General features: G+C 34.8%; 1 protein-coding gene across 4 annotated transcripts; it reads right to left on the bottom strand.

Moving 5' to 3' along the window:
• Positions 1 to 3,236: 3,236 nt before the first annotated feature.
• On the bottom strand, positions 3,237 to 11,267 carry LOC101252813 (uncharacterized). 4 transcript variants are annotated; one of them, XM_019215668.3, is made up of 11 exons: positions 10,884 to 11,200; positions 10,565 to 10,635; positions 9,901 to 10,009; positions 8,794 to 8,876; positions 7,547 to 7,705; positions 6,456 to 6,554; positions 5,089 to 5,286; positions 4,293 to 4,589; positions 3,936 to 4,097; positions 3,603 to 3,686; positions 3,237 to 3,480 (listed from the first exon to the last, which is right to left on the bottom strand). In XM_019215668.3, the coding sequence occupies exons 1-11, from the start codon at positions 10,954 to 10,956 to the stop codon at positions 3,373 to 3,375; spliced, it is 1,443 nt and encodes a 480-aa protein (XP_019071213.1). In that variant the 5' UTR covers positions 10,957 to 11,200; the 3' UTR covers positions 3,237 to 3,372. The 4 variants fall into 4 exon arrangements, with proteins under 4 accessions (XP_019071213.1, XP_010326359.1, XP_010326360.1 ...); XM_010328058.4 differs by lacking the exons at positions 3,237 to 3,480; positions 3,603 to 3,686; positions 3,936 to 4,097; positions 4,293 to 4,589; positions 5,089 to 5,286 and adding an exon at positions 5,982 to 6,376 and having other exon boundaries at positions 10,884 to 11,267; XM_010328057.3 differs by lacking the exons at positions 6,456 to 6,554; positions 7,547 to 7,705; positions 8,794 to 8,876; ... (1 more) ...; positions 10,565 to 10,635; positions 10,884 to 11,200 and adding an exon at positions 5,372 to 5,689.
• Positions 11,268 to 11,877: the final 610 nt, after the last annotated feature.

Here is an 11,877-nt window from a genome sequence, read left to right as displayed (position 1 = left end):
GTTTCATTTCTAGTTTGGAGTAAATAGATATACTTGTTTTAGTGAATACTCTTTTTGTAAGGCACCTCAACAGTTATTAGAGGAGTAGTTTGGTCTTTTCCTATCCCTTCTAAGCCTAAGCCACATTTTTTCCACCATAAGGGTCTAAAAAGTGTTAAAACATTTTTTGCACGTTCTTTAACACTTAGAAGAATTAGATCAATGTTACAAAAGAAGAAAAGGCTAGGGTTCAAGCGTTCGTCAAGTTTCCATCGATTTTGCCAAAGACCTTTGTTCTTTCCAGATATGCAAGGATATTCATAGTGTAGGACTAGTTCTTCCCTATTCCCTACATCTCAATTCCGTCATAAATTGTCACATCTAAAGGATCCATTCATAGTTCTTGATATGAATTCAGTTCTATAACAGTTAAGGTTATGATTCTTACTTTTACATGTGAATCTTATAATATTGTTAATGCTTAGTATCATATGAACCCTATTGACTTAGTAAGGTTATGTTTTCAAAATAAATTTTAAAAGTTACTCATATATTAATATTAGGTTTGAAAGATAAGTAGAGTTCAGGGAAAATCTCCCAAATACAAACTAATATGTTGTCCTAATTTAACTTGACTTCATCAGGGATATTGGAGAGGGCCTTGAGGCGGCGTGCCAAGAAAGCGCCAAGGTTAGCATTCAGTAGTTCAAGGTCTGACGCCCTGTGCAAGTAGTGTACCCAGGTTTGAATTCTGAAGTCCAGGCCTAGCGCTTTACACCAGCAGTGCGCCAAGGGTCGATAGGTCGATTTTTTTCCTTTTTCATCTGACGCGTGCTCCTCTAAGTTGTGACCACGTTTTCCTTCTCTGTATTAGCTCTTATAGGCTCCATTTACATTTTAAAGTTTCTGCATAACCTAATCACTTATTTTAGTGCACATTCAAACTTAGTGAGGTTAAGAAAAAAATTTATAAGCATTATTTTGAAAAAGTATTTAAGGGAACTTAAAGGGTTCCCAATGTATCATTTTTATATTGAAAGAGAGTACTATTTCTAGAGAAGTATTAGAGTTCCCAGTTTTATACATCGGTCTTGGACTTGAAAGATAAGTCCATAAGTATATATTTTAAATGCAAGTTTTGAATAGAGTCTTTTAAGAAAGAATCAAATGAACTCATAGGTACTATTTCACCGTTGAGAAAAAATAAGAGTATAATGTTTTTGAAAAGTACTTCAGTAAAGTAATAGTCCATTTCTTTGTAAAGGGTAATTGGACAAAGTGAAAAGTAAAATAAAGTAATAGTCTCTTTCTTTGTAAAGTTAATTGAGCATAATTGATATTGATTATTTTGGAAGTAGTATCGAGCACCGAATTGGATAAGAGTTTTAATAACTCAAAAGTCCCAATGAACTACGTAGACAGTGCAGGATAGGATAGTACTAATTCTTCGTGTGACTCCTCACTGCTTCGGAGAAAGACTATAAGATGGTTCCATAGTTGCAATATCATCCTATACCCCGCAAAGTATAGAATGACCCTTGCAACATGAGTGATGCGTTGTATCATTGTTAGGCTCATAATGATGGTTGTCGATTTGAGAAATTTTCCACAAAGTATATTATTTTCATATTGATTTTATTGCATATCCTATTGTAAAGCTTAAATGGTTTTCACTTCACGTTCATGTATTGGTTCAGTTGAGTTGTTTTCAGTCCTTCGGTTCAATTAATTGTTTATTCAGCCATATTATATACTCGTACATTCAATGTATTGATGTCATTCGACTTGCATCTTTTTTTATGATGCAAATACATGTGTTTGGGATCATCAAAAGGCACTCCATTTAGATCACTTCACACTTATTGATAGCTTTTGATGAGACCTTCTGGCTTCCGGAGGACTCCACTTTTATATTATGTGTAGTAGCATTGAGGTGTCCTGGGTCTTGTCCCGATCTTTAACAATAGAGGGTTCATAGATAGGCAGAGAGTCAGATGTTTTAATGTTTTAACCCAATGATTTTATTGGAACTTATTCATGCCAAGTATTCCAAGAAGTGTTTCAAAACTATAAATCAAATGATTTAAATGCTCATCTATTTAAGGCTTCCGCATATCATATTGAGTCTCATGTCTATAATCAGACAGGCCAAGGTTCTCTTGGGAACCTACAATGGTTCTAGAGTGTTGGCCACGTCCAGAATGTAGGCTCAGGTCGTGACATGATGATTCACTTGCATCTACGTTGTTGATAATTCTTGTACTAATTTTTGTAGTGATATATACTGTTTTTATGAAAATTTTAGGAGATGCAACCTAAACTTGTTTTGGACTATTCTATTACAGGAAGTGGAAGCTAATTCTGTAATTTCTTCCGAGTGCATGGATCGAAATGATGAAAGCCTCGTCATGATTTGTTTTGTTTTCTTCATCGTATTTGTTGTATTTAGTATGAGATTTGTAGTTCTTTCTTGTATAATGTATTCATATAACTTGATTCCGACTTGTACACAAAGAATGTTAAAGAAAACCTTGTGGATGGTTCCCCTACTTTTTCCAATAAACTTAGCTATTATGAAAATGCTCCAGATCTAATTATTGATATTTGGAACTCTTCTTTGGGGATAGATAAAGAATTTTATTACCAAGTGCAATATGTACAACTTAAAAGGGTTCTGTCAGACAGATTGCCCCAACTTAATCTTTTGCAGTTTCAAACCCCAGCAGTGGCTTCAGAGTTACAGTTTCAAACCCAAGTCCATGTCTCACAGCCTTCTTATTCGACTCTCATTTTCAGAATCCGACTCTATAACTGCACATATTTCAAAATCTGTAGAAATCGATCCCCGTCTTGTACCAGATCATCTTTTTGAAGATCGATTCAATGTGTCCTTATTAATGTAATCAATATAGTCTATGTTGTCAATGATGTAATGCTTGTCCTAATAATCAAATATGATATTGCAGCTAGAATAAAGAAATTTGATGTTCAGAACCGATAAACTATTTAGAAAGTAGTGCATCAGAATCAATCACTCTGGGAGACACACCTACTCGGATTACAGGTGAGAGTTATTGTTGGATGAGTATAGATTTTGCCACAGTAAAGCTTAAATATAAATAGAGCGAGATATACGCATCACAGCCTGAATAAGAGAAGATCGAAGAGAACGAAACGCACGTAATGGTTATCATAGCTTTCCACAATTTCACATTAACCAAAACACTTGCACTACTTGTAGGCTAATGAACTGGTGATGGTTGAGAAACTGGAGATGTTTATTAGTGAAGGAAAAACACAGAACAGGTTTAAACACACTGGAAACATAAATAACAGAAGACTGCTGCAGAAGTCACACTGAACTCATACCAAAGACCATTTCAACTGCTAACATTAGACTAGAAGAGAACCTTCCATGACTGCCACAGCTTTCCCTCTCAGACATACCCTCTGCTTCTCATCGTCTAGATGCAGTTTCACGACGCCACCTCTAGGTGAGGCCTGGACCACAATACAATAAAATCAATAGGGCAAAGAGAACTATGAGGTTAATATAAGTAGTCCCAGATTGCACAAACACATGAATAAGTATTTCAGTCGTGTTTTGAGGAATGAGTAAGTACCGCTAAAGCAACAAAGTCACATTTGCCAAGCTTTTTGCGCCAATAAGGAGCCAAGGCACAATGAGCACTTCCACAAACAGGATCCTGAAAAGTTTTGTTTGGAAAAACAAAAATACATGCAAGGAGAGAACACATGAGATCTCTGTGATGCATCAGCTATACCAACATATAGATTTTGCATCTGTAGTTGTCGAAGATATAATAAATAATATCTGTATGACTCGCTTAACTATCTAGATTGTGAAAAATCAGCACTACCCTTTTCAGTGATTATGATCTGCTTGAATACAATACTTATATGTGCTCACAGTATATTCAAGTGTTGGCAGTTACCTCATTGATTCCAAACTTTGGGCAGAAGAAACGGCTATAGAAATCAAAGCCGGAACCCTGTGGAGCAGGTCCGGTTATGATTATTCCTCTGCCTGGGCAGTTTTGTATAAGATCAATCTGAGGTTGGCATTCGACCACTTCCTCCCCTGATGGGAGCAAAATCTGAAGAAAAAAAAAACATGAAATTATCTTCACATGCCTAGAAAGGGCTAAATTAAATTAATTTGACTACTATGCCTTCTCGTGATATTGAAAGAAATTTCTTTTTTGTTCCACAAAAATTTGTAAAGTAGACTTGCATGAATTTTTTTACAGGATTCCTTCAATATAAAAGCAAAGACTGGATAAAGTACGTACAAAATGATCACCCATTGATGTCTCATAGATCTCAACCACAGATGCGCCATTCAAGCTCTTTGAAATTGCAAGAACATCATTAAAATTGGTCTCGGCTACTTGGACAACAGGAAAATCCAATTCAATTGAGTAACCAGTTGGCCAATCGTCCTGAGAATTTGAAACTTTTGGTTCTGGTACTTTTTTGGCAATTAAAATTCCTGATCTTGTTGAAAACTCAATAGTATCAGTTTTAACCAGGCCATACGAAAATAGAAAGTGTGCTGCTGCTAGTGTTGCATGCCCACATAAATCGACCTGCAAAAAAAAAAAGCAAAATACTTGAATAATATACACTCATTCAAAAGGAAAAAATCGGGTTTTGCTTTTGAAAAATGCTAATGAGGCATAAAATGATAAAGTCAATTTCTTCTATTTGATTGGTAAGTGGTCATTTCCTCCAAATTTCAGTAAGATGAGCTCCAATCTTTGTTCTCTAACTTCTCCCATAACTAAAAAGGTGGGGAAAGTAACAAGGTCTGGTTATCGTAAGTTTTGCACAATTTTCGAAGACTCAGAAAAGGGCAACTTGCAGGAAAGATTAACAATTGAGCAAGCAATGCATACAGATTTTTTCGATATACCTACCTAATAGGAAGAGTCAAGTGAGATTGTTGCCCCAATTTTAGCGCAAAATCAAATGTTTAATGATTCCGCAGTTGAAATTGTACAAATTATCAGAAGGATTGAGCTCCAAATTTTTATATTTCAACATTTGTTTGAAGATTGTTCAAATTAAAATGAGAAGAAATTGAACCTCGTCAACAGGAGTGAACCAACGAAGGCCAAATCTGGGGTTTGTGTTAGCAGGTTCAATGAGCGGAATGAGATAACAAGTTTCAGAGAGATTAAACTCAGCAGCAACAGATTGTAACCATTTATCATCTTTCTCTTCTTCCAATAAGCAAACAGCAGCTGGGTTCCCTTTGAATGCTGTGTCAGTGAAGGCATCCACCTGAGTAAATTACACAAACCAACAAAACATAATTAAAATACTACTATAACATTCATTCAATTAAATGGAAATTAAGAGAGATTACCACACAGTATTTCACTAATTTCTTGGCCATTGTACAAAACACAGAAGATTAATCAAGGAAGACGTTATAGTTATAGAAAGGAAAAAAAAAAGGTCACTCTCAGTCAATCAATGGTGGGTTTTACTTGGGGATCAAGTATATAAGTTATCAAATTGCAGTTGCTAACCTTCACTCTTTTTTTTAATTATTTCATTGATTGACTAATAGAACGATCTGATAAGTGGAGTTTAAAGTATATGCATACCTTACCTAATCTCATAGGGACGAAAGAGTTTGTTTCATATAAACCCTCAACTTAAAATTAGTATAATACAAAGTGTAGCTTAGTTGGTGTCTCTGTAATTTAATCCTTTTGCAATTTTATCTGATTACATCTCCATCGTGAACATAAATTGATCTCATTTTGGCAAGTACTATTTGTGTCAGCTTACACATACCTCGACTAATTAACTTTCATCGCCCACCAAACAAATGATACCATGTAACTCTGTAACTCTATACACCAAAACTAAGAAAAGATGGAAAAGAAAGAAATCACATATTATTTTTGTCTCCGCAGATAGACCTCATACCACCATTAAGTGAGATGTAAGAGCAACAAAGAAAGAAATGCAGTAAAAAGTTACAAGGCATGTTTATTTCTGAAATATATACAAAGGAAATTTGGATTCCCTTTTACAACCATCCTTGGCCTAACAAGAGCACCTAGAAATAAGACATTTCCCAATTCAGTCATTGATTTATTAGTACAGACGTCGGGATAGCTGAGGGAACAACCATATTTGATGTTAATGAGTAAATTGAAATAATGAACATAGTAATTATACAACAGCCACATACTGGCAAAATGTATCACCAACTCCCTTCTTTTGCCATCTTCAGAAAGTCGCAGAGTGTTATGTTTGGAAGATCAGTTGAACCAGCTTTCTTCTTCGTTATCCTAGTCATTTTCACAGCCTTGTTACCTTCTGTTTCGGAGGTTGTTACAGATATCAGGTTGTAGAACTGTCCAAAACAATTAAACATTCATAAGATGACTGGCGTGCTGCAAACTGTAGATATTATTGATCCACAAAAAGTATACCTCACAAACACCATGCAGCAATAATCGCTGGAAGGGGTCTTGAACACGTATCACCAGCACATCTCGATCACTCTCCTTCACAAATGCTCGTATACATTGCTACAGTAAAATATTGCTAACTTTTACTAACAGAAGCAAAAGGAGAAGCAAGAGAATGAATGGAGATGCAACGGAAAAAAATGAAAATGTAAAAAACGAATCCAACACACTATCAGAAATATCATGGGGCTAAGGCAAGTTAAGAGATTATCACACAAGGCATAAGTGCAAAGGATCTGAGACCAACTAAAAGACATGAAAGGGAAAAGGAAACAGGGTATGAAAGGATAGCAGACACCAAGAATATTCCATAAAAAGTTACAGTTGTTCACAACAAATGAAATGCATAATTTGACTTTGTATTGTCAAATGATCACGATTCATGAGTCACAAGAAAACCGAGATCTTGAACAGCACCATAAGATAACAATTGAAGAGAGGAGAGTGGAGCACTCCTAATGCTGCAGCAAGCATAGATCAATTACCCACTCTAAAGTATAGTTTAGGGAAAAGACAAAATGAAAACCCTTTGTATGTCTCCTTACTACAATAATTCCAACTTGAGTATCATGGAGAAGACATCTAAGTTGTTCCATGTGAGGCATGTAGATTATTTTGCAGCTTCAGAGTTCCCAACTTAACCAATCAGCCACACACAACCACCTTAAGTACTATTCTTTTTCTAATACACGATGATGTTTGGGCAAATATGCACTCTTGACTAACCTATGGGATACCTGCTATCTCCTACTAGCACAAGCATGGCGTAACTCTACCATGAAAGCTTAGATAGATTAGAAGAATTTACTTATTGCTGCCTCTACTAGAACTCCAATATGAGTTCCCAAGTTTGTCACTCTAACTTTTCAATCGCTCGGCCACGCCTCTTGGAAGCTCAACAAGCTTTAGCTTCTATCAAAACTTTATTACATGTTGAGCAGGTGTCTGTTGCAACACCTTCAGATCAGCAACACAGATGCAATAGCTAAATAGCATTTCATTCAGTTACAATGCATATAGAAGAACAAACCCACAATAGTTCTCAGGAATACCTCATAGTTGTTGACCAACTCAGGAAGAAAGTTGCGCCTAATTGCATCTCTTGTTCGACAATCCACTCTATGCCATGCAGTCAACACTGCAACCTTATCATTATCCACACAACTCTTTCGCTTTGATGTTTTGCCTTCAAGAGCATCCATCATGGAAGCCTAACCAAACAAGAGCATATAAAAGCTCATTAATGGTAATAGACAATCTTGCTACACTGCAACCTTATCATTATTGCTCATTAAGGAAAATTCCAAGAAAGAGTATCACTCAGTAAGTTAAAAAAGCTGCCAACTTCTGAAACGGGTGGGTGAAGACATACATCAAGAATTAACCATGAATTTCACATACTAAAATCATCAATCTAACTGCAGTTCAATTAGTTCAGTTCAAGTCAATATAACAGAATGCCTATCATCTCACTAAATTGTGCGAAGGAATTCAGTGCAAAAAAAAAAAAGCAAAGGCACCATAACAGAAATCAGATTTGTACCCAAACAAATACTCAATTCATCTCATGGTATATGTTGGTGTTTGACCAAACACTGTACTTATGATGTTACCTGAATTATATATTATTATTTATGACTATGGTAGTGAAATAAAATGTCAAAATAATGTTTGAAACATTTATTGATAAATGAAGTAACACTCAAAATATAAAATTAGAATAGTTCAATGAATTTGAACTCCAAGAAAATGTGAAAGATGCACTGATGAATATTATAACAAAGTTGGACTACCGCTTCTAGTAGCCTCAGCACACTAGCCATTTCTACATGCCCTGATGTAAGTCCTCCACTTCTAACAGACCTAAAAGAATTGTCTGCTAGAAGCCTAGAACCAACCAATAAAGGGATGATACTCTTATTTGTGTGTGTGTGTGTGTGTGAGAGAGAGAGAGAGAAGTATGGAATATAGATTTCAAAATTTTGGCCGAAGCAAGAGAGTTGATTATGAGTCTTTAGAAAATTTTCCAGATAGGCGAGGAAATCACAATCAAGCAATGAAATAGATCCTAGGGACCACATAGACATGAATAGGCATGTAGATGGTAATATTAACCATTATACTTTCTTGCAACTGTAAGAAGAAAGACCTATGAAAGAATACCCATAAAGAAAGGGATTGAAATTGACAATGCATAGCATCAAAAGAAGTCATTATTGTTACAATAAACGCTCAAAAGTAAATGTTGCCAGATTATAAATGAAGAGAACACACTGTAACATATAGGAAAAATAAAAACCTCTTTATCCATGTCTATATTCCTGAATTTGTCCCATTCCTCCACATTTGTCATGCAAAATACTGAGAGTGGCACATCATCACCTGCAGGAAAGGAAATCCAGATAAGACATTAGTTTATATCAGAAATAACATTATAGAATTACTGCAGCTTTCCCACTCCTTTTGATTATCATAAACAAAAAGTTCTCTTCCACTTTCCTACCAAATCTCTCTCTATTATGGCACATATAAAGGGGTCGAAGAGATTATGGCAGATCATGTTCACCAAGAAATGGCTGAATAATAAATTCAATGGAGAAGTACTTTTTCTTTAAACAAAGTTCAATTGACAAGTATTTAAGTTGACAAAAGAGGAAGAACAGACAAACAGCTTCTCAAAAACTAAGACAAATAGTGATTTTGAAATCACAACCACCACTTATAAGTAGACTATGATCACAACATTCGCAAAACTGCTAGAGAACATATGTATTTCTGCTTTTAATTAAGATACTTGAACTCGAAGCCCTCCTCATTTTCGGTCCAACAATACAGGCATTTCTTCTTAATATTTTCCCTACTTAATAGCAACATACTTCGTGCTCTGCAAATAGACAAATTGTGACACAGAAAACCACCACAGTATCATGTTTAGAGCAGAAAAAGGGAAAGATGACAACTGCTCCTCTGGAAAAATCTTATGTATTCTAATACTTTTTTTGCTTAATTATATTGAAGCATGTGTGCTAAATAATCTATGCCAGGAATTAACCTAGACTACGAATTTGCTTTAAAATGAAGTTTCTTTTGCTTCAAAATGTCTCAACTTCAGTGAAGACAATGAATGTGGAAACATAACCTACAAGTGTAGCTAGATAATTCAGAACTGCTTTTAGTAACAAACTAAAATTGCACATTCAGCTGACACCACAATCCTTGTCCAAATTGACCCATGTTTGTTATTCATCTATAATACATAGGCACCTTATGTTCTACCAATGTAACGAATACTGATGAACTATCCTCATAGTTTGCTTCCAAAGGGAATCAACTCTAAAATGTTTATCACTCGAAAACAGAATAAAGGACCAATTCAGGAACAACATCACCTACAAAGACATCTTACCAAAAGGTGGTGGGGCAAACAAGCCCCTAATTTCTTCTGCATTTAAACGAGGAACAAGTTCCATTAAAAGACGATCGTTCAACCATCTGCGAGTTCTTCTGTTGCTGACCTGAAACAACAGTATATTTGGCATACATAACTTGGAACATACATCATCTGAATATATACGTATATTAATTGGATAAACAGAAACGTGAAATCTGGAAACACATGTTACGTTTCAAAATATAAAGAAATCATCAACCCAAAACACTTGTATCTTGGTTGCTCCACCGAGCATAGCCTGATTTTTTCCGTAAACTAACCAAAGGAGTCCATGTTCAATTAAGACACATAGGTGCAAGATTCAACTTAATTAGACAATGGGATAAGCAAACCACAATGTGCAAAGATTACTACGATTGATTTTCATTTCCAGCAAGCTAGTAAGTCTGGATAATCGATCTTTCTTGTTTAAGTTCTTTACTTTTCATTTCTTGAACTATACAATTACATAATAAACCCATTGAAGAGCTCATCATGCACTTATCCAAAACTACCAATCAAGCTATGATATGAATTGCAGATATAAAACAAACAGAAATTTTTAATTCCTAAAATAAATTGTCGTGAATACACATGTCAATAAAATAAACTGACTTCCAAAAAAGATGCAGAAAATTACTTTTCCAGCCAAGCTTTCAAGAAACTCGATCTTTTTCTCGATGTCAAACCCTCGGGACTTCACATTTTGTCCTGCAATCCATCCCTTGGGAAAAATTACTATTTTTTTCCAGATCACCACAACAATTAGCCAATAACAAAATGAACTGAAAATAGCAGAGGGTCATCAAATTCACTTTTTAGAAAGCGAACGAATCTCAAAATCATAAACTGTTAGATATCAGATTCTTAGTACAAAAATAAGAGTGACCCAGATCAAGAAAACACATAAAATGCAGAGCTATGGTGTATTCTTTGATATAAATTGGCAAAGTTTGCACCTTTGGAATCATCAAAAAGGGAAGACATCATGAGAAGATCTTGTTCGGTCTGCAAAATCTCAGAGGTTGCCATGATTGATGTTTTCTCGACTTGGGGTTGATCAAGATTGTTCCTTTTTGAATTGGGTTGGTGTGTCTGGTTATAGATAAGCTGAAAATGGGTAACTGGATGTATGAGGAAGAATTTGGAGAATATGCTCTTTGATCCAAATGAAACCCTAGCCAGATGAGGTACCTAGAAATGGGTTGAAGTGTAGTTATAACTTATAACTTACACGTAATGTGATCCAATTAGCATCGAAAAGTTGTCATCTTCCACCAATCAAAAGGCAGGATGTATACATCTATGTCCGAATATCCTAATCTTGGCCTCTCATTTTGTGTTGTTAGGTGATTGATTCGGTTTCACTTATTATTGATTTGGTTTATTGGTTTTTCGGTTTACTAATTATTGATTTTTAATATTTCAATATGTTAAATTCATAATCAGATCAATAAGATATTTTTCATTGATTTTCAATTTATTGATTATTAATCCTTAACGGTTTAGTTTTTGAATGAATTAGGGGTGGACATTCGATATTTCAGGTTTTTTTAGTTTTTTTTTTAAATTTTTGGTTCTTATAAATTGTTTATCGAATATCGAATCGAAATATTTCGATTCGGTTCGATTTTTGTTATTTCTTTTCGGTTTTTAAAGGGTCTGCTTAGTGGGCTTTTTAAAATTTTAAACTTTACAATTTTTTTGTTTAATTTTTCAACTTAATGGGCTAAAAAGTAAAAATAGACAATACATCAAAGAAGTGCATTACTAGTTTACTACCAAATATCAATATGTCAATATGTCATTAGGCATTAACTCCACAAAATTTAAATTCACAATGTCACTAAAACACACAATTTTTAATTAACAATGACACTAAAACAAAAGTTGCATTGTAGATTTGTAATTAATGTCTTCATAATAACAATCTAACAAGTAACAATAAAGTCT

The sequence above is a fragment of the Solanum lycopersicum genome, chromosome 9 (genome assembly GCF_036512215.1).
Source record: "Solanum lycopersicum chromosome 9, SLM_r2.1".
In the NCBI taxonomy this organism is placed as follows: domain Eukaryota; kingdom Viridiplantae; phylum Streptophyta; class Magnoliopsida; order Solanales; family Solanaceae; genus Solanum; species Solanum lycopersicum.
This window is presented reverse-complemented; position numbering and strand designations above follow the sequence as displayed.